Source organism: Heloderma suspectum, chromosome 11 (assembly GCF_057233095.1).
Source record: "Heloderma suspectum isolate Gila_16-S chromosome 11, 16-S_ref, whole genome shotgun sequence".
In the NCBI taxonomy this organism is placed as follows: Eukaryota; Metazoa; Chordata; class Lepidosauria; order Squamata; family Helodermatidae; genus Heloderma; species Heloderma suspectum.
In genome coordinates, this window is record NC_139468.1 from 42,881,292 (window position 1) to 42,903,753 (window position 22,462).

At 48.7% G+C, this 22,462-nt stretch overlaps 1 protein-coding gene across 5 annotated transcripts; it reads right to left on the minus strand.

Annotated features, from left to right (window-relative positions):
- Window positions 1–4,537: 4,537 nt before the first annotated feature.
- MORF4L1 (mortality factor 4 like 1) lies at window positions 4,538–21,997 on the minus strand. 5 transcript variants are annotated; one of them, XM_084817622.1, is made up of 14 exons: window positions 21,769–21,997; window positions 19,633–19,679; window positions 19,370–19,482; window positions 19,039–19,106; window positions 18,115–18,201; window positions 15,207–15,287; window positions 14,004–14,066; window positions 12,938–12,963; window positions 11,900–11,988; window positions 11,535–11,636; window positions 10,763–10,851; window positions 9,239–9,411; window positions 8,133–8,217; window positions 4,538–7,010 (listed from the first exon to the last, which is right to left on the minus strand). In XM_084817622.1, the coding sequence occupies exons 3-14, from the start codon at window positions 19,370–19,372 to the stop codon at window positions 6,926–6,928; spliced, it is 951 nt and encodes a 316-aa protein (XP_084673748.1). In that variant the 5' UTR covers window positions 19,373–19,482; window positions 19,633–19,679; window positions 21,769–21,997; the 3' UTR covers window positions 4,538–6,925. The 5 variants fall into 5 exon arrangements, with proteins under 5 accessions (XP_084673748.1, XP_084673747.1, XP_084673750.1 ...); XM_084817621.1 differs by lacking the exon at window positions 21,769–21,997 and adding an exon at window positions 20,685–20,787; XM_084817624.1 differs by lacking the exon at window positions 21,769–21,997 and adding an exon at window positions 20,117–20,754.
- Between the last annotated feature and the right edge of the window lie 465 nt (window positions 21,998–22,462).

Below are 22,462 nucleotides of genomic sequence, written 5' to 3' on the forward strand. Positions count from 1 at the left end.
ACAAGCCTCAATGGGAGTTACTTCCAAGTAGATACTAATGGGTTTGTGCAGGGACTGGAAACATACAGGAAACATCCCTTGACCAGGGTCACAGTGAAAGGCACTCCGCTGGGCAGGGCTAGCATACCTGAGGTCAATGCCGGGGTTGGGGCACACAGCAATTATAACAGAGAACCGGACTTGAGGAAAAGAATTGGACTTTAAGCAGTCTCAGGAAATCCATTTTTTCCCTGAGAAGCCCCGGGGTGGCTGCTGGATGGCCATGATGTCTTATGTCCCTAACGACCTCAACATGCTCAGAGACACCCCCCAGGTCCCAGTTTCCACCAGTATCCAGTGCTTGTCTTCACAATTCCTAGCCATACAGATCAATGGTTTAAACTGAAAGGCATCACGTTAAGCTCTTACACTGGGAACCCCCCATCCACCTAATTTAACACAAGGTTTTTTGCTTCAGTGAATGCAATAAATTAGTTCTTGCCATTTGGTTAAAAAAAATGGGGTGGAAGAATATTAGAAGGGTTTGAAAAGTTCAACTTTGGAAGAATTGACTTCTTTGCAACACCTCCCCAAACATGCGAACGTTTTGCTCACTGCTTGAGATCATGTTGGGCTTTTTAAAAAAAAGCAATCCAAAGTTGAGCTTTTGGAGGGAAACAGTTTTTTGAGAACTTGCACCCCTAATATTTAATATAAATTGCCAGCTAATTTTCCTACAATTCCACAGGTGCTTATATACTCAGCTCATGTCAAATTGAAGCAAAGGAAGTCTGATTTGTTGTAATTTAGACATAGGCCTGCTACTTTCCCATAGCTCTGTATTGATTACATTAGTATAGAGACCACCTTATTTTGACTGGATATAGAGACGGCTATGTCATCTGCAAACTTGCTGATTAAATGGCTTTTCCTGCTGATGTTAACTCCTTTACTGTCAGCACTATTTCTAATTGTGTCCACCAGTGGCGCTAAAGAGAGCACAAACAGAAGTGCAGACAAGGGAAAGACTTGCTTCATCCCCCTGTGTAACAAAGAGCAAGGAGCCCATAGTGCTATGCAATTTTCTGCTAGTTTGTCATTTCATGCAACCAGAATAGCTCAAGTACATCTTGATACCTGTAAATAGCATTATTTAAGCCCTTTGTCCCAGTCTCCAAATGAAGTAAACCAAAGTCCATCGTTAGCTTACCCTTGCCTCTGCCTTAATTTGTCATCTTCCCTCATCCAAATCTCTCCAGGGTGGAGAATAAAGCATGGACTATTATAATGGCAAAACGTGGAAGAGGGGGGCTTGGAAGCTCAGCTGAGACTCGTCCTCAGTACTTTTGAGGTTGGGTGTTTTTTTTAAAATTTTAGAACCAGGTGAACTGAAGTTTATTGGACAGCAAAAAAAACTCTTAGTTTGGGCTGTCCCGGTTGAACAGATGCAAAATGAGAAATGCTGCAAGATGCAAGGGATTTAAAATGCAAGTTGGGCTTTTGCTGGAAATCAATCTTCAGTATGTTTTGAATGGAAAACTGGGGCTATACTACTTAACATTGCACCCAAGCTTTTTTTTTTTTATCAAGCCTGCTAAAAACAGTTCCAACACGTATATACTGCATTTCTGAGTATTTGTTGTCTTGCTAAGTGTGTCTCTGGGTGCGTGTATGATGTAAAATTCAGATGTGAATGAAACACACTTCAAACCCATTGCAAGAAGACCCTGAGCAAAGAAGAATTTGAACCCATCCAGCACAAGAACACCAGTTCCCCACTGGATTGGCCCTTTCGTCTTTACAACCACCTCTGGAAAAAGCTTCTATTCGTATCCTATCCTTCCTGTAAAGAAGCTTGGGGTGGGGGGGTGGGGCATACACCTGGGTTCTTCCCATTTTATCAAATCGAGCCTGTGAGGTAGATCAGGCTGAGAATGAGTGAGTGAAAAGCACAGAAAGGACTAAGTAGGGATTTGAACCCTGGTCTAAGCCCACCACTGTCTCCACTGGTGTTCCTCCCAGTGTAACGAACAGCACTTCTCCTAGAGGGGCAGCCCTCTTGCTTCTGGCCACTCACCACAGAACAGGGTGGAAAAGCCCCAGACCACTGGTTTCCTGCGCCTACACCTGAGGAGCTTTCCAACCATGGACAACGAAGCACAACTATTATTGTCTCCTTCCTTGCAGAAGCCTTGCAGAAGGCTGCTTAAGGGTGTAGAGCCAGTCTGCATAGTCTGGCCACAGATTCCTTTTTGGCCAGGGGGTCTATCAGCGACCCAGAACAGGAGGCATTTCTGTGGAGCAGATGGACTGCGTGGTTTGAGGTTTGCGATTCCAAACCCACCACAGCCTCACATACTACTTTCACATGCCTTCTGGGGCCCCGCAGCACAGCCGCTTAAGGATTATTAAGCAGGGACAGCACCCTCCTTATCAGGGACATCTGTAGTCACCTTTCAAAGCACAACACATGGTGTAAAAAGAAGCCCAAGCCATCAGTCCAGCTGGCCGTATCGCCCGAGACAAAGCAGCTGCATTCAAGGTGGAGAAATAAGCCTCCCCGCAAAAAAAACACATCAGAATAGTTTATCTCCATTACCCATGATCCCCAAGATCAAGCAGCCCCTCCAGAATGAAGAGTTCGTTGTATTAGCAGTCAGCCATTAATTCTAAAGAGAAACAGCAATCTGACAAATTCCACATAGCAAAGTAAATTAAAATTAAAGATATTACAGCAAAACCTGTCTGATTCCACCTAGACAGTAGAGTACCGACAGCAAGATACTCAGTATAGATAATATAGATCCAGTCTTTGTTCCAGTTATTTTTGGATGAGCTTTCAACATATAATAAACGTTGCAGTTCTGAATGCGGTATATCTGTCTTGGTTAGATAGCAAATCTAGCAGTTTCTTGTGGCTGGTTTTCTTTGTTTTCCTTGCCAATAGTGGCTGTATATACAGGTCTCTAAATATAGTAGAAAACAGGCAAGGTCCTCCACCATGACTGTGTTACATGGGCAGATTCTAAGATTCCTTGGGATATTCTCCAGATGCCTAGGATAATCTGCCAATAGGAGAACATTTAGCCAGGCTTGTGTAAAACCAACCCTTAGTTCCCTCTTCACTAGATGTTCAAAATACAGTGGTACCTGAATAGGTTCACACATAATACTAGTGTAGAAGGGATTTGCTTTACAAAGAAAAATGTCTGCACAGTTACTTTGCAAGGAGACTCCTTTGGCCTTCTCATAGTCCAAGCTTAGTAAATAAGGAACAGAGAAGCCCAAATTTAAAGCCGTGTTTACTGTTGACTTGTCTCACTACTGAGAACTTGTTGGAGTTCCTTTGTTATCTGGTGGTACAGGTCAACAGCAAGGATAGGATTGTTAGCTATCAGCAATTTCTCCCTTAATTTAAAATTTCCTCAGTATGCAATTTCTTATTTAAATCAGTTAATATGTGAGGATTCCATTTTATCCTTCCTTTTGTAGTAACTAAGAGTTGATTAGCCCCTATGTGGAATTTAAATGTTTATTTACCCCAATGGGCCATAAAATCTTAAATGCAAGGGGTTGGTGGTCGCTTAATACCCTATCCTCAGCTTGAAAATGCAGGATTTATGGGAAAGACTGTGCAGAAATTAAAACATAATCAAGCTTGCCCCTGAAGAGCCAATACAGGTAAATTCCCCAGATGGATAATTGAAACCAGATCCATTAAAAACAGTGAGATTCAACTTAAAAAATAAATTGTTTAGAATCAGTCCTGCCTTATTAATTTTAGTATCTTTCATTGTCTCATATGCCAAGACCACATAGTATCATTTCCTACACTAAGCTCTGGGCACTCCATACCGCTCCTGTTCGAGTACTGAAATCCCCTGCTATCACCAAAGGAATAGCAGGGTAAGAATTCTATAAATCAAGCAAAAATTGCTCCAAATCTGCCCAAGAATCACAAAAGTGTTGATGTCTTAGGGGGGATATACACATACTGTAAGTATATATGCAGAGCTGCCTTTTTTAACCGTGACTGCCAACGCCCAAGGCTCCAAAGCTTTAACTAATACTATTGACCCTTCCAAAGTGGAGACAAAAATGGATACCCTTCCACTGGTTCTTCCTCCCACACTAGATGGAACTGCTGGGGCTTAAAAAGTTTCATACAGCCCTTCCCCAACAACAAAAAATCACTGGCCACCTTCTCCTCCCACTTCCCTCCTGATTAAAATACCAGCTGAGGCACAAAGATACAGCAAACAAAAGACAAGTCTCACCCAGAAAGAGGCCATCTTTGCACTTTGGTGAATATGAAGGAGGAAAGGGTGGCCGAGGTGCAGCCTTTGGATGGTCAAGGCTGTACCTTCCGTCCTCTGTGACTTGATCCTTTGGATCATCAGCTTTGATCATCAGCCCGTGGAACAAGGGTGATAGGTGGCCAAACAGCTGGCTTTTCCCCATGGAGACTGGGCAGATATTGAAGGTACAATATAGCAAGCCAACCCACACAGCCACGCGTGCGCACACCCACCCCATCAACACCAATGAACAGAGTAGTGAGCGAGAAGGCTGAACCATTTGATTTATTGTGATGGAGGATAGAATACAAATGGAGTGGGAAGAAAACAGTGCGATGGAGGGCAGGAAGCTACAAGTCAAGATTGTAGGGAAAAGGAAGGAAAAAGCGGAACAATGGAGCAGCACTGAAAAAACACAACTACAGTTCAGAGCCCGCTTGCTCTCAAGTCACACAGAAATGCCTAATCAAGGAACAACAGATTGGGACACATCCCAGCAATGAAGAGTTTGGAACTGCCAGAGAGCACCTAGCACAGAGGGATGCAGAATGCGTTGCACCCTATTCAGGCCTCCAGTAAGTTGTAAATTCTTCCTTGAGAGTACTACCAGCCTCTTTGAAGGAGGCAGTAATTAGACCACTCCTGTTGAAACCGAATTTGGACCTGGAAGATGTAAACAATCACAGGCTGGTTGCCAACATCCCCTTCCTAGGCAAGGTGCTTGAGTGGGTGGTCACCAGTTAATGGCACTCTTGAACGAAACTGGTTTTCTAGAACCATCTCAAATTGGGCTGCAGGCCCACTTTTGAAATGGAAACTGCCTTGACTGCCCTGCAAGCAGGGGTGTTGCTACGCCTGCCACCAAATCTATTTGTTTCAGAGCCCCAAGTATTCATTGTGTCAATGGAAGGTTTTGAGATTATGTTTGTCCTCATTTTATTTGCTGCTGTTTTATTTTGGTTTCATGCTGTTGCTGATTTTATGTTTTATACTTGCGTTTCAATTTTTTATGGTTTTAATTTCTACTGTAAGCATCCCAGAGAAGCTTGGTTATGGGGGGGGGGGGGGAGATAAATAATGTAAATAAATATATTCAACCAAGCACATCACTGGTACCCTTGGGCAATACCATGCCCAACTGAATTTTCTTTTAGTTAGGCGCTGCAACTGGCTCTGAATCCTCAGGATAAGGCAGGAAAGGCCCACCTGAGAAAAAGGATTTTATACCAGCACTAAATCTCTCGCAACACTGAATTTTCTGTCCAAGCTCCAGTTCCATTAGGTCTATTGCAGTTGATTTGGAATCTGGTATCTGCAGAAATGGCAGTAACCTTCAGATAGATCCAGGAGGTAAGCAACAGCTATTTCAGGAACATCTGAAGTATATTAATGAGTAGTATTATTTTTGTCCTCCTTTTACTGAGCAACCCATGATCAGCTCCATCATATGCTTAGCATGATGTGTGAACCCAGACTGCTGGGTTGTTTAAGGGCTAAACAACCCAGCGGTTAACCCAACAACAAACCATGGATTAACTGCTGGGTTGCTTAGCCCCTAAACAAGCCAGTGGTCTGGGTTCACACACCCCACTAAGCAACCTATGAAGAAGGTAATTGTGGGTTGCTGAGTAAAAGCAGAAGTGGCAGCCATGTTGCAGGCATCATGTCCACTCTCTCCCGCTTGTCCCCAACAGCCCAGGGGTTGTTTAGTCTATGGGCTGTTCTGACATGCAAACCGGCCCATTCTTCCCACTCATCGCGCTGCTCCCTCCCCATCCCAACATTCACATAGCAAGCTCCTGTTTTCAGAGCCTGTCTGTATGCAACTCTTAAGCATTCTAGACATGGTAGAGATAATCATCATCACCATCATGGTTTTACATTTTAAGATGGTTAGTTTTCAGGCAGCAACATAGACACAGACTTTAACAGTTGAAATAGAAAAGTTTATTTGGGGACCTGTAAACATCCCCTCCAAAGAACAACATTTCAGAAAACCTGTGAGAGACAATGGTCATTTGTGTCCTATGTTAGAAGGTGCAGTCAAACCAACACACAAAACAACTCCACAATTCTTCAACTATGCAGGCAAAGAACACAGACTGGGACACGGACACACACACACACTTTACCCTCCCAACACCAAGAAATTACATGGACACTCCCCTGCCCACCCAAAGTTGCAAGTGTACATCTGTGTTTGGTCCTCCCCTACTCTGCTGGCAGCAAGAGTTTGTTTTGGAGGGGAGGGATGACGACACTTTACCCAGCCATCTTCAGCCAGGTATTGCTTGTTTCAAGAAAAATGGACCTAGAAGCATGCAGGACCTCAGGCTATGAAATGTCGGTTACATTTCCAGCAACATTCCAACACCAACTGATTCAACGAAGCACTTCAGAAGACTTTCCTCTTTAAGAGATCTGTTTCAGAACTGAAGAAAAACCCTTGGGACTTGGGTGGTGTAAGTTCCATCTGAAGACACAAACACTATTCACTCAACACTTATGTCAGCTGTGCAGAGAGAAACATGTGCAAGAAAAGGATCGTGGACAAACGTGGAACTGGGCGGGACAGCTGCAGAGATCCAAGGATCCCTTCCAATAATGCACACACTCATATACCCACACCCCCACTGTTAGTGAGAAGCTTACACAGCTTTCCGGTGATATTCTGGAGGTGCAACCTCATAGTCGCTTGCACTGAACAACGTGGAAGAGTTCTTTGCTAGATACCTGTAAACAGGGAGGAAGGAAAAGCCACAGACTTGAATCTTGTATGGACCAAGAGGCTGGCTTAATGCCCAGTTTTGTAGGACAGTCGCTCAGTCTAATCTTGATACTCCTACAGCACAAAATTTCACAACTTGGTCTTGCTGTTAGCTCAACTTTGCAAAGGAATTGGAAACTGGCACCCAGCCAGCTCTCATGACTGCATGCTGTTCTTCAGCCCCATAACCACCCCTTCCCTACTGCTCTGCAGAACCAGGACAGAAAACCAGGTCACTGCTGAGGTGCTCCTTAGAGCTGGGGGAAAAGGGGCAGCTCATCTGCTCATGCAGGCAGCAGCTGCACCTCTGTTTCTGCTGGGGTACCACTTCAGACTAGTTCACATAGACAGTCAGCATGTCAGAGAGAAAGGTACTAGCCTAGCCTTCTCACCAACATGCTAGGTTTTCTACACGCAAGATTTCTTTCTTCCCCTTGAGGGAGCATTCAAACATTTCCCCCTGCCCCCACCTGAAGTGGTAGAGTTATTATGGAATCTGCTCTTTGGGTAGCCTGGCCCACACTTTGGACAGCCACAGAACCCCATAGAAGGAATGTAAAGAGGGGTGAGCATGTTAGCTCTGTTGCATCTAAGTCAGCAAGGAGTCTTATGGCAACGGGGTCCAAAGCTACATAGTGAGGAAAATTTGTTAGGAGGCTTTATGGCACAGCTGTAACAAGGTCATGTCACACCAGACCATAAAGAAACCTGGCAGAGTGAGCTTGGAGTGGCTGTATCTATGGCAAGCGATCACCGTGCCTCCTCTTAAACCCCTGAAAACAAAGGTGCCCTCTAGGAAAATCTGCGGGACTGAGAGACCACTGAAGAGGCCTTCTAGTCCAATCCCCACCTCCTGCAAGTCAAGGCCACCCGTTGCCAGCATGTGCCACGCCTCGGTTCACAAACGCACAATGTAGGCACAACGTGCTGAGAGGTCCTCGCATCAGGCCAGAGCCCGGGGGCCTGCTCTACCAGTCCTCATGAAAGGACTCTGCACAAAGCACACATATCCTCCCAGGCACCAAGACGCCATCTATATAACACACCTCTCGGCTCGGCAGAAGTCAAAGATGATCTGCTATACATACTTTAGGAAGTCGTGCAAGTAGTTCAACAGCAAGGCCAAACTCTTCTCATCAAGAGGCGTGTAAGCAAGCATTGCTCCAATCCGGACTGTTTGAATAGTGATTTTTTTTTAAAAAAAGAGAGACAAGGTATTAAGGGACGCATTTTCATGATTCCTAATATCACCCCCTCCGTCTATTTCCAGTGAAGTTGTAAGGCATCATAGCATGCGGGTCATGACTTGAACCCTTTAAAGCGGGGGTGAACCTCCAGCTCACAGGCCAAACACAGCTTGCCTGGGGTCTCAATCCAACCCCCCAGGGCTGCCCAGATGGCCCTGCCCACTTCTTGGCCTCACCCCCAAAGGAGGCTCCACACCCTCAACCCACAGAAGCCACTGCCGACCCTCCGCAGAGCTGCAGCTTCAGGGATGCCTAGGGACTCTCCTGGGTCTGAGCCAAGGAAGCAGGCGTCTCCAAGTGCTCAGGAGAACAGGGGGAGTTGGGTGTTCACATGGCAGCTGCTCTTGATCTGAGGGAGCAGGCACTGCTTTGTCCAAATGAACCATTAGGGTGGGGACCTCACTGAGTATTCCACAGCAGGGATGAGCAACCTCTCCCCCCACCCCAAAGGGCTGCATGTGAGCGGTGGCTGGGGAGCCACCCTAGACACACTTCATCCATTATCCAGTCTTTCTCTTGCTCCCCACCCCAATATCCCTCCATTCACATATCGCCCATTCATCAGTCATCTGTTTGACCCATATTCACTCTCTCACATTTCCATTCTCTCCCCAGCTGCAATCCCCTACTCCTCCCGCCACCCTCCCAACAATTAGGCTTTGGAAAGAGTTCCCATGGGCACCAATGGGGCCTTCCCCCCACGAAAGCTAAGCTGCTGCATGGGGAGGCAAGTGGGGGGTCAGTGTGTGGGGTTAGCCCTTCCCTCCCCAGCGGCAATCCCTCCCCCCACGCATGGCAATTAGTCTTGGGGGAAGCCCCATTGGTGCATACTGGCATTTCTCACACAAGTGGCTGCATTCCCAAATGCAAACACCAGTGTTGGCAAAGAAAGGCACACTTTGTAAAGAGCATCTTTTAGCCTTTTGTTCCACATACTACATACATACCAAATAACCGTAGGAGGTGGGGAGCACCATACACCTGCGACATGGGGGCATCAGGATGATCTGCTAAGATTTCTGCATACTGCGGCCTCTCAAATTTATACAGCAGTTGCGTGCCCAGCATTACATTGAAGTACTCTTTGATGCCTGCCACAACTTCATTAACAGCATATTCTCTGGTTCAGAGAAAAACACACACAGAACATTGTAAAAGACAGCCAGGGGTACCATACTGGTCAAGGGGGGTGGGGGGGGGAGCAACAGCCATCTCAGCAAGCCTTCTCCCTCCTTTGGGGAGCCCGTCTGTCGGTTCACCTTCCACTGGCCTCACTGTGCACGTGTGCACAGAGTATCTGCTCTGCTCTGCTCCCAGGCTGGCTTTTGCAAGTGGGTGCTTCTGGAGAGAGCCTACGGTTTACTTGGCTGTGGTCGCATGGCTGCAAGCCACCAGACGGCAACGCTACAGGCGACTGGCCTTTTAGCTTGGGCATCCACACAGGGCGTGGAAGCTGGCCATTTTGTTTTTGGCTAGTACATTAATTTATTTATTTTTATTGGTAGGTGAAGTGTTTGAGGACAGAGGGAGAGCACATTTTGGGGGCTTCCATAGTTTGGAGTATGTGTGTGGAAAGGATGGAGTGTTACTGAAAGGACACTGGGTCTATTTCTTCTCCTGTTCTCCAACTTCTCTGCTGTTAAATACGCCAGTTGGTAAGTAGTACAAAAACAAACAGCCCTCCTCCACAGTTTAATTGGGGAGGAAAAAGCTGATTGAGTGGCTAAGACAAAGACCTTGCTGGACAAATATGGTGAGCCAGGTATGGCTCAGTTTGTTCCTGCTGGATACTGTGTTCAGCAGCATCCATTGTGCGGAAGCAACATCACTGTGGCCTGTGGGTTTGTTCTCACATACGTACCCAGCACAGATTATGTCTAGCACTGCATGTCTGCGTCTGGCATTAGGGTTCTACAGGTGTCCCCACTGGCCACTAGTCAGCCCACTTTGGAGGGAAGCAGGCCTGTTAGAATGACCCTGGGGACTTACGCATCCAACTGGATTCCAGAACACTCCAGGGAATATTTCAGGGGATTATGGTGGGGGCTCTGTAGAAGCCCTCATGGATAAATGGAGTTGGTAGTTTGCTGGGTGAATTAACTGGCACTCTCTTCCCTGGCATCATGTATGGTTTACCCAGCAGTGGGCAGGAGGAGACTGAAGTGGGTTGAAAGATGCTTGAGGCATGGCAAAACACTCACACAGAGTCTGATCAAGTTTATCTATGGTCATATCAGGAGGAAGTGAAGAGATTGATTATATATATATTTTTTGTTTTCAGTTGCCTTGAATATCTGTTGGGAAAGCGGCATATATATGTTTCATATAAATAAAAAACTTGAGGCCAGCCCCGGTCCCATCATCTCAAACAACTGATACTTTCACCAAGTTTGTTTCCGTTGGCAAAAGATTAGCAACACACTCTTCTAACAGCCCCTCGCAAAGCAACTGTTTGAATTCCTCCTGCTCACTTGTTATCAGTGTTTCCTCGTGATTTCTTGTAGTTTGCGTAGTCCTCTAAAATGGAGTCAACATTCTTCTTGGCAGGAAGATAGAAGAGCTATGGAAGAAAGCCACAGACGCCTGAGCCAATGCACAGGCTGGAAAAATGCAGCTCCAGCAGCCAAGTGACTGGGAACTTCTCTTTTGAATTGGGACCATCTTGCCTTTGATACCACACAACTGGAGGACTGAAATTACCAGCCTATGAGGAAAACCGCCACATTTAGAATGGCTACGCCCCATATGAATCACCAAGGGCACTGCAGATAGTTAAAAAGAAATAATCCAGTTACGGTGCAATCCTATAGGATCCGCCCTGGATACTCGTAAGCCTTAGAGGCTTATGAGTGTCCGCTGCAGAGTGGGAGGTGTGGAAGGGGTGAGCCTCACCTCCACTGTGCCTCCAGGGCTTTTTCACCCATCTGGCTGAAGTGTCACAGAGGGGAAGGGGCTGGCGAGGCCTCCGGATATGGCATAAGCCAACCTCTCCAGTGCCCTCCCTGCCCATGGGAATGCCCCCTTTACCTCCTCTCCGAGGTGGCTTTTGTGACCGTGGAGAGGCAGCCGACCCAGTTTTCTCTGCACTGGCTGTGAGGGGGAGGGCGGAGCTCCGATTCCAGAACCCAAGGTCAGACCTCTGGCTCCAACCCCAAGTCCAGGAATCCAAAATATCATACAGCTCCCTAGACTCTGTCTAGGGGCCACAGGATTCCTCCCTTAGTAGCACAATTTCAAAGTTACCTGCTTTTGCCGGGTGATCAAGTCCCAGTCATCTACAAGCCATGGTTTCAGCTCTTCTGGTATTTTTACCTTTACTTCAACCCTGTTCATAAATGTTTCTTCCTGAAGAAACAAAGATGCAAGTCCTATATTTCGATACTGGAGTTGAATAGAGTGCATTCTTGTGTAGAGGGCTCAGAAAATAAGGCACATGAAACAGAAAACAGATTCTGCCACAAAATTCTAAGCTACACCTATTGAGAAGACCCAAGGAACCCAAAAGGACATCGGGAGTCCTGTTTTTTGCACTGCAAGCTGAACTGTGTACCGAAAGCAATCTAGCAAAGTAAGCTAGATCTATAGTCCTTGACAGCCCAAATACTTACACTTTCAACAGTAGGGTCTACTCGAGCCCTTTTCTTCCTAGGGGGCTGAGGGTTTTCATTGGTGCTGCTGCCTTCTCCAATTCCAGGAGCTAAATACACATGCAAGAGAATCATTGCTGTATTTTTTAGCTAAGTATTTTACACTTCCCTCCCTCCGCTATATGAAGAGCTTTATGTGAATTACTTGTTCAAAAAACAAAATAGTACATAAAAATTGCTTCAAAATCACTGCAATCAGCTACTGAATCATTTGCGCACTGTCTTCTAAATACCAGTAGCAGGTAGCAAAGGCAGAGAAGTTGACCGGAAAGATTTTCTCAATATGGTACAAGGCGTTCATTGAAGAGTCTACTTATACAATTGTACATTTTATCTGTACTTCAATACATATTTAATATGCTCCTCTCCTCTTTTACCAAGCCAATGTGATCGATCCTAACTTGGATTTCCACAGGATGTTTTAAAGATCTAGTAATTGCTCGATGTGAAAATCTCCAGGTTTTGATCCCACATTACATATATATATCTGTTTAAAATGCTTTTATATTTTAGATTGGTTTGATACCACACAACTGGAGGACTGTTCAAGGGCAACTTGTGTCCCTCCAGATGTTTTGGCCCATCAATCTTAGCCACTAGCCAATAGTGAGAGACTATGGCAGTTGTGTCCCTCCAGTTGTTTTGGCCTACAAGTTGCCCACCCCGTTTTAGATCAAGGCATTTTACTGCATCAAATCACTCATGCTAATACACTAGATATCAATGTCAAGAAATTCTAGATGACAACATTGTAATCTACTATTCGTTTTCACAAGTTCCTAACATATTCAGGAATATTCCCAATACAGTGAGTCTAAACACTCTCTCTGTTTGAAGCTCTCTCTCTATGAAATTGAATTCTAATTCTTTTAATTTGGGAGCTGCTATGCTGGGAAGTTGGTAAACCACATGTATTTTTTCCCAAATGCTTCTTCCCAGCCATGAAGTGTTGAAAACCTAAAACACACTAGAGACACAACCCAAAAGAGAAGTTCTTACTTTTCTGTTTGCTCTTTTTGGTCTTCCTGCCAAAGGAAAGAGAGACATATTATTGCACATGCAACGCAGTTTCTGTACTAGCACTTTTAAGTTCCTTTTTTCATGTCTTCCAGGCTTAAGCAGTTGATCAGTAAGCATGTGACAAAGGCACTGCAGAGCAAAGTGCAAGACCCCACTGGTTTCTAACGTTGCTTAGGCCCAGTATTTAAGGGAACGTCATCCAGGTGGGATAAACTTCAGTACACAGGTAATATTGAAGAAGCTGAACTCAGCATTTGCAAGAAGAAAACAAGATCTAAATGTTTTTAATTTTCTGTAAAGGTAGTGCACATTTCCCATTAACTGCCATACCTGCAGCTGCAGACACACAGTAGAAGTGAACCTTACCAGCAACCTAATACATCAGATGCAGAAGCAGCCTCTTTCACCCCACCTTCCCCAGGAGCGGAAGCACGGCAGGCCAGCCTACTAACTGGTTGACAAAAGGCATGAGCCACAATTTCAGCCAACATGAGAAAATCCGGAAGGATACTTAGCTACATGTTGGGCAAGCAGGCAACCAATAGCATTTAATCAGGATTTGTTTAAGCTTTCTCCTTGCATACCAGTGGCTGGCTGAACTTGTCCAATTATACCTGCTGAAGAAATGGCTGGCTGCTTCCCAGGACTTCAAGAAGTTATACCCCCCACCACCCCAAGCCAATGCATTTCCCAGCCCTCTGCAAGGCAACTTGATCATCCGCATGCAACACCAGGGAATCAAATTCACACACAAAGAGCTACTAGAGAAAGTACAACAGTGCAGAGAGGGGCAATCCATGAATTACCTGGAAAAAAAACCCTTTTATCATCATGAAGAACACTTTAGAGCCAATCTGATCTGTTAAGAATCATGCAGATGTGTTCTCGACGAGCTAACTCCAGGGAGGATTTGCCATTAACCTTTTACAAATACATCACATTGTAGAGAGAAAGAAACTTAAAGAGTCTATGGAAAATCTACACAAGCAAGGAAATCTGAATTTCAGGATGAAGATCCTGGTGTGACATTCCATCCTTAACTCACCGCGTCGATATTGCAGGGGTCTCCAAACTGCAAACTGTATGCGCTCCATCTCGTCTGAAAAATCTAGGTACAATGGGGGTTGAGTTAAGGAGAGAGTGTCAGACCCCAAACATGGAACCTTTAAGAAAATGCAGTTCAGCTTGAAAAACTGACACAACCTTAGAGGCAGTTATAGTCCCATTCAACAAATCCCTGGAAGGTGGGTATCCTCTCTAGAATAGAATCTCCCTGCACCCATGTTTTAATGTTATTTTGGTAAAAGAAGAGACCCAGCAGACAGATCTGGACTCTGAATTAGTATATCCTATCCATTCATCCATGGAAGCAACACAAGGTTGATTCCAAGCCTGCAGAGATCAATGGTGTTCTTTTATCAGAGGCCAGCCAGACCAGCAGCCCCCAAAAAGAAGATACTCCAATAGACTAGTTTCCTTCGAAGTCCACAACAGCACAATAGCTGCACATCTTGCCACCTACTCATTTAACAGTGCTCTATAATAAGAAAAAAGAGTTGTGCTCAAGAAACCTTCAGTATTCTAGTAGTGACAGTCTAATATAGGATTTTGACCATAAAATCCCATCTCTTAGAAAACATGCTTAACTAGCTTCCCCTTAAATTCAAGGTTCTAAAAAGCTGCATTTCAACTGCAGCGCCATCAAAACTGTCAATCTAGCACATCCAATTTGAAAAGAAGTCCAGAATCTGTGATTAGTTTATCTTCTCTCAGTCCTTTGCTAACCTGGAGGACAGATGTTGCAAGGCTACTTGCATCTAAAGAAGAGATCACAATGACGGCAGCCCTGCATACAGCTAGACTGCTCAAATCCCATGGAAGTTGAAGGGAATCAAAGCAGCCTAACCTTCCAATTTCAACTCAATAATCTAACCTTTATGACAAGATTAATATGGTTCATGGTGTTGATGTGAAAACCTTCTACTTAAGGCCTATGTGTTTATTCTATCATTATTCAGACCTTCACAATCTATCTTTACAGAACCATAATAGTGAACAGATTTGTGTTTTGAATATGCTCGTTGGCATTCCAAATATAGTTCTTTAATGGCAATGCTTTCAGAAGAGATGAAGGGAAAATATGTTTTCCACAGTACCATTTTAAACTTGGAGATATGCTTGCTGGGATCTTCAAGGGTGAAGTTTTTGAAGGAAAGCCTTTTAAAGAACAAAACAAATGAATTCTTACACTTCAACATTTTTCTGCTGGAGACCGGACGTTTTCTTGCCTGGAGCAGCACCTCTCATCTTTCCTTCTGCATACTGTTCCCTTTAAAAAGAAAGTCAGCAAAAAGGTTCCAATATCTACACGTCTATAATCCTTCACCACTAAATCCAGGAATGCTGAAAAGAATCTTTGACAGAGTATTCTTAGCACTCCTAAAGCTCCTGCTTCCTTTAGAGGACCCATTAGAGCTAAATGTTTATTATTTCTATCCTGCCTTGCAGAATACAAGTCTACACATCCACTTTCTGAGATCTACAGTTGGGTAATACCTTTATTGGAACCAACCAGACTTCCACAGAAGTCTGCAAGCTTTAGAGTTCTCCAGAACTCTTTCTGATGAGTGCAATGAAGCAAGCCAGTCCGAGGTAGTCTTTGCCTGCCTCGCTCTGTCCCCTTAAATCCTTACCATAGACAGTTGGTAGTAGACAGCCCTGTGTCAAGCCATCTTCTTCACCTGCCTCCCCTGCTCTCCTGGGACCTGGCACTTTCTTCTACCCAGTCCAAAAGAGGCCTGAGGGAAGGCTACAGCCGGAGTTTCCAGTATTAAAGACTGGTAGACCATGATTCTTTGCGGATGAACAGAAGGCACCACTAGGAAACCGTGTCATTAACTGCCAACGCAACTAGTTAAATTTAATACTGGAAGTGCCAGTAAGGATTACATAGAGAATGTACCATCTTGGTTTTTCCTCTTGCCCTCACAAACTCTACACTACGAAAGCTTTAGTTATCTTATACTGCCATGTGCTCATTTTCACCCACATGGAACATGAGATATGAACCATAATGTTGTTGCATACAGCCCAATACATAGCAATGAAGAAACACTGAAGGTATTTCACAGGATATGTTCAAAGCAATGTTTAAATAACTTTACCGCAGCTCCAAATGCTTCTCATGCTTTAGCCAAAGCAATTACTGTATACTGCTTTGAAATCTGTAGATGTAAGTGGTTTATAAATCCTTGTAAGTAAATAAATAAAAATAATATCAAGAGAACTTTTTTTAAATTCAGGTTTTCCCCATCAACAGAAAACCAAGGCATGGGCAGTCTGAACAGACACTGGAAGCTTCTGGCAAGACAGAGAGGAGCATGCTCCGCCCAAACCAAGACAAGCAGGCATAGGAAGGGACAAGCACATCCTTCAAAACAGTTTATTTAGAACCCAGTTGCCAGCATTCTGTCACATTCTAGCATGACCCAAAAAATAATCCAAGATGGGATGTACAGATAGGTGCCAGCCTGGTTTTGAATGGCTGGATTCGCCAGGAGTATAATTGGGAGCATTATCCCTTTACTTACTTTCTCCCATATAAGGGGTTTGTTGCCATTTGCTCCTACAGTGAGAAGTAAAGCTCTGCACTGGAGGACACTGCGTCAATAGAGGAACACACCTTTTGCCGCCCCTCAACATTGCATGCCCCAGGCCCTCCTCAACAGGAATCCATCACCACTATGCTGATGACACCCAACTTTCTCTCTCCTTTTCTTGAAGCTGTTCTAGGTCTAAATCATGCTCTGATGTCAGTAATGGACTGGATGATGGCAAACAAATTGAAGCGTAATCTAGACAAGACAGAAGTGTTCCTGGTCAGTTGAAAGGCAGATCAGGGAATAGGGACTCAGCCTGTGCTGGATGGAATTCTACTCAGGTTCTCAGTTTGGGTGTACTCCTGGACTGAGCCCTGGACCTGGATGCCCAGGTTTCAGCAGCGACCAGGTGTCCGTTTGCATAGCTGCAGCTAGCACACCAACTGTACCCATTGCTGGAGAGGTTGGATCTGGCCACAGTGACAAATGCCCTAGTTACAACCCGTTTGGACTACTGTTATGCGCTCTACATGGGGCTGCCTTTGAAACGTGCTTAGAAACAGCTGGCCCCAAATGCTGCAGCCAAACTCCTGACCGGGGCCCATTCCAGGGAGCCCATGACTCCCTTGTTACAACAGTTTCACTGGCTTCCGGACCATTTCTGGACACAATTAAAAGTTCTGGTTATGATAAAGCCCTATACAACTTTGGACCATGCTAACTGAAAGACTGCAGTCTCCTATATGAGCATGCATGGGTTTTAAGATCTTTAGTGGAGGCCCTTCTCTCTGGAAGCATGTTCGGTGAAGATGCGAAAGAAAGCCTTCTTGGTGGCCACTCCCAGGCTCCGGAACTCCCCCTCTCCTGTCCTTCCACAAGCAGGAAAGTATGTTTTTATTCAGGCAGGCCTTTGGCACGTAAGCCGGTCTGTTGCTGAAGGGGTTCTATTGAGCTAGGTGCTGTCCTTTTTGTTTTACTGTTGTGTTTTTAATGGACTTGTTTTTATGTTTCAATTAACATTGTTTTTAATCTGTGTTTTATTATTGTTAGCCACCTTGAGTGCCATCTTTGGGAGACAGTCAAGTTTAATAAATAAGTCCTACAAAAGGGGGGTCAGAATAAACTGTATCCCCCCCTGGGGGGGAAATATACAAGTCATTCCTGCACACCCACACACCACCGGTCACAGCAATGGGCATTTTGTTAGCTCCTAATAAGAACCCTCATAAACCCTTTAGAAGATGGTTTTGAAGAAACAAGCGTCAACCTGTGAAAATGGGGAGCGGGGGGCAGAGAGAAGAGAAGAGCTGCTGCCCTTGCCTGGAAATGTTCATTTCCTTCAGGCCTCCATGGTCCCCAACCCCAGACAGGAAGTGCTGCTGCATCTTCAGCTTTATAGTTATCCCAGCCTCCTGCCTGTGTTCTCATCCCCCTACACAGGAATACAGAGACACCCAAAACTGCTGCACACAACACACAACACCATTTACAATACCACCAGCCAGACTTATAGTTTCTTCATTAAAAGACATTAATCACTCCACTACTAATACTTACTGATTGGCTTTCTGAAGTTCTTTCTGTTTCTGCAGATTGGTGTCGACGTATTTGAGCACTCTGCTTTCTGGAACCCATTCATCCCAGCTGAAAGAAAAGAGAACAGCTTTCAAAGCCTACATAACTGGGCACGGCCTCCTTGTGAAGTCAGCGACTTCAGGGAAAGCCGGTGATCTTCGCTTTTGTGACTTGCAGTCCTGCATGTCACAAGAACTACCCTCCCAAATGGGGATTTCACCTCCACCTCCCAGGATCCCTAAAATGGGTGTGGGGAAAGAATTCCGCAGTGCCCCACCATCTCCCACCCAAATAAGGACCACAAAGATTTTCATGGCCTGGAAAGTGACATCAGATTGATCAGGAAAGACAGGAGACACAGTGGAGACACAGTGGACACACAGTAGCTGGATAAACAGAGCCCTCATCTTGCTTCCATCTAAAAGACTTCAATTTTTTCACCTTCAGAGCCTGTCAGAATTTTGTGGCCTGATAGGTGACAGCAAAATTTTCAAAAAGGACAGAAGAGGGCACAAAACCCCCCAATGGAATTAGCTACATTCAGGATCAGCAGGAGCTGGGGAAAGTAATCCATGACATCATAATCCTGCCAGCCAACAGAGGACATTTTCAGTGTCTGCTGTTGCTGGACATACTCAAAAAGTCCATTTTCTTGAAAGCCGTAATAGCTGTACTAATTATTTTTGTGCCTCTACTATTGAGTGCATGTAACTGAATGCAATTATGGGATCCTTTTAACTGGAAGTGCCAGGGATGCATGCAAATGTAGTTGCATGCTGCCAGTCATGTGCTTCACACACACCGTATACCACCAGTTACCTAACTTTATACATTAGCTTATGTCTCCAGAAATGTGAAGGACTTGTTTAAACCTTTTAGAGAGAGGTAGGAAATAGAAATACTCACTTTTTATTCCAACCACTGTAATGTATGAAGTATTTCACTTGTTTGTCCTTTATGGCAACCTTTACACACTAGAATAAAGAAGGAAATTCATTTAGTAACTATCCAAGTATGTGAGCCATTAAAATACTTTAATGCCACTTTGGACTGGATTAATAGTTAGGCAGCCTACAGGGTACTGCCGCAGCCAAATAAGGTCCCTTGCAATCTGGGAGTTTCCCATCCTGCTCCTTTAGTATCCCTTGCAGCAGGGAACATGGTGACTGCCCAAAGGGCACCATGTCCCCAGTTACTTGCAACACTGGCTGCCTTGTTATCATGAGAAATACAATACCATCAATATTGCAGAAGACTTCAAAAGGAAGGCAGGATGGGGCAGACCAGAGAAAGGGAGCCTGGGTGCTTGTGGCTGCTGTGTTTGCACAGGCTTGCTTCTGTGCGAGAATGCTGGCAGAGAAAAGCATGGTATGTGAATCAGACACATGCACTGGAACCCCAGAACAGGTTTTTGCATAGCACAGGTACCTCCCACCCTTAATCCAGCACTGCCATTGGTGGGTTAATGTCATCTGCCAAAGCAAACTACAGCCAACATACCTTTGCTTCATAAAGAAGAGGTCCATGGAAACACAGCACCCGTTCACCTGTGAGAAAATGTCCATTTAGTAGAAAAACCACGCCTATACACGCGTACACACACACAGTATCTTTTTTATAAAACTGAAACAAAGACATAAAGACTTGTACATTTATCTTTTTATTGCAACTCTTAGTAAGGACTTGGCCATATTATGCATTCTTGAACCACTGTTTGCTCAAGCTGAGCCCAGTATCTCACTTCTCATACTCCGCCCCAAATAATGTGCATGTTCAAAAACCACCGGCCTAAGTATCGACCTAGCTCTGCCTAAGTATCCCGGCTGGCAGAAGAGCAATGAGAGACGGCAGCATGGCGTATTTTAGGTTTAGAGGTGCCTGAGGAGGATTTCATCCGTGCGGATGAAGCAACAGCCAGTCCTCATCAGGCGGTGCGCGGGCGCGCGCCCGCATTCCCAGGCGGAAAGGCACACGGATCCCCCACCTTCACGGCCCCGGGGTCAAGCGCCAAGTATCAGCCGCCTCAACCGCGGCGGAGGCGTCGCTCGGGCACCGCTTCTCAACAGCAGCGAGCACACAGCGGTGGGCCGGGCCGGGCCCGCACGAAGCGGGGGCGGCGGCGGCACGCGAGCCGGAGCCGCGGGCGCCCACCGAGCGGCGGCGGCCTCCAGGCGCTGCTGGGGCCCCTGGCGGGAGGTCGCCTTCCTCGGGCCGGCGGGCCTCCTGCAGCCGCTGCTCCCCGACCGGGGCGGCCTGGCCTGCAGCACGTGCCAAGAGGCGGGAGGCGGGGCGGCCCGGGGGGCGGCCGCCCGCCCGCAGCCAGGCGGAGGAAACCTGAGGGCGCCGCGGCGGGCCGGAGGCGGGCGGGCGCCCGGCTTCCCCCGAGCCACGGGCGAGAAGGGCCGGGCCCCCCCTTCCCTCGGACGGGGAGGGGCGTTTTCCTGAGGGGAAACGGGTTCCTGGGCATGTGCTGACGGCCCGGAGGGGCCCCGCGCCCCACCCGCGCGCGGCCGAAGCCCGCGCGCGCCGCCCCCGCCGGCCCCGCCGCTCACCCTCTTGGAATTTGGGCTTGGGGTCCTGCTTGGGCGCCATTTATACGCGACTCTGCCTCCCCCTCCCCGCGGGGGCCTCTCAGCTGCGTCGCCGCATTATGGCAAGCGGGGCCGCGCGGCGCATGCGCGGAGCCCGCCCGCCGCCGCCGCCTCCCTCCCCCCCTCCGCGGGGCAGGCTGGGCCTTGTAGTCTTGGCGGCGCCTCGTCCCCAGCGCCGCTCCCGGGCGAGGGCCGCAGGCGCCCCGCCCCGCGAAGGGCCCTCCGCGCCCGCCTGGGCGCAAGCCCCCGCCGCGGGGTCCAGCCCGCGGCCCTGGGAGCGAGAGCGCCCGCCCGGGGTGGCCGGCCCGCCCGCCTCTCCGGCTGCAGCGCAAGGGCCGGCGCGGAGGCGGCGGGCGCCCCCGAGGGCGGCTGCGGCGAGCTCCTCCCCGCACGCGCGCGAGCCCGGGCAGCGCGCGCAGGGCTCCCGCCTGCAGCCGCCGCGGCTGAGCCAGCCCTGGCAGCGCTCCCCCGGGGCACGTGCGGAGGGCCTCCCCGCAAGGCCGCCGCGGCCGGGAGCGGAGCAGCAGCGCGGCGGAGAGGCGGCGCGGGCGGAACGCAGCGTTTGGACACCGTGTGGTCCGGGCAGGCAGGATGGCCGGCCCCCCGGCTTGGGGGCCTCGGCGGGCCGCGGAGTTCACGGAGGGGCCCTGCTCGGGCGCCATTTCTGCGCGGCTCCGCCTCCCCCTCCGCGGCGGGAGAGCAGCCCGGGAGCGGAGGCCCGAGCGAGCGCTCGGAATGGCTCCGGCGCTGGAGCTTCTCGCTCGGGGGCCTGATTTCGCCGGAGCGGGCCGCGCCCCTCGGGTTCGGCGGCGCAGGCCGCGGGCCGCGCGCGCTCCGTTGCGCGGGCCTTGCGGCGCAGCCCGCGCCTAGGCGCGAGCCCGCGGGGCCCCGCGGTGCTCCGCGGCGCGTTCTTGCGGGCAGGGCCGCGGCCTGGGGCTGAACGGGCGCTCGAGGGGGGCTCCCTCCTCGCTGCTTCCTGGGCCCGCTTGGGCTCCTTTTCGCGGCTGGGAAGCCTAGGCAGGCGTGTGAGCGCCGCAGGAAATACCTGTGCGTGACATCAGAATTGATGGAGCACCGCAGTGCGCCACGGAACCAGGCCCTCGCTCGGGCGCCCCGCGCCGACTGCGGGAGGCGTCCCGCGCCAAGGGGCGGCCTGGCGCTCAGGCAGAACGGGGCGCTGGCGACTGCCCGTCTGCGGCAGACGCCCCAGCCTGGAGCGCGGCCCCTCCGGAAGCCGCCTGTCCCGGGGGCCGCGCCCGCGCCGCCCGCGTTCTGCCGAGGAAGCGCCCTCCTCCGGCCCGCGGCGCAGCTGGCCACGGACAGGTGCTGCTGGGGGGCGGCGGCGCGGGCGGCGGGGCGGCGGGGCCCCGAGAAGGCGGGAGGGAGCGCGAGGCGGCTGGCCTGGCGAGCGAGGCGACGGGCCGAGCCCGGGGCGGCGCAGCAGGGGCCGCTGGGGCAGCGCGAGGGGCGCGCGCCGCTGGGGCTCAGCGGCAAGGCGCTCCGAGCTGCGACGCGAGCCTCTCGCCCCCTCCGTGGGCGCCGCCGGGCGCACGCGCGTTGCGCCGGGGGCGAAGTGCCGCCGGCCCTCGCCTGAAGGGCCGGGCAGCGCTCGCCGCGGGGTCCAAGGCGAGCGGACGGGCTGCCCGGAGAGCGGAGCCCGGCTGCAGCGGCGAGTGGGCGCGGGGCGGGCAGACTGCGCCTGGCGGGCGCGCGGGTGTAGACCACGGGGACTGCGTGAA

Excerpts from the sequence above, each read along its gene's own strand:
- MORF4L1 (XM_084817619.1), bottom strand. The coding sequence starts at position 20,724 with ATGGCGCCCAAGCAGGACCCCAAGCCCAAATTCCAAGAGG. Across the intron at positions 14,067-15,206 it reads CAGCAGAAAAATGTTGAAGT|ATTTTTCAGACGAGATGGAG; the intron begins GTAAGAATTCAT and ends CATTGTACCTAG. Across the intron at positions 9,412-10,762 it reads CGAGGAAACACTGATAACAA|AGAATATGCTGTTAATGAAG; the intron begins GTGAGCAGGAGG and ends TCTCTGAACCAG.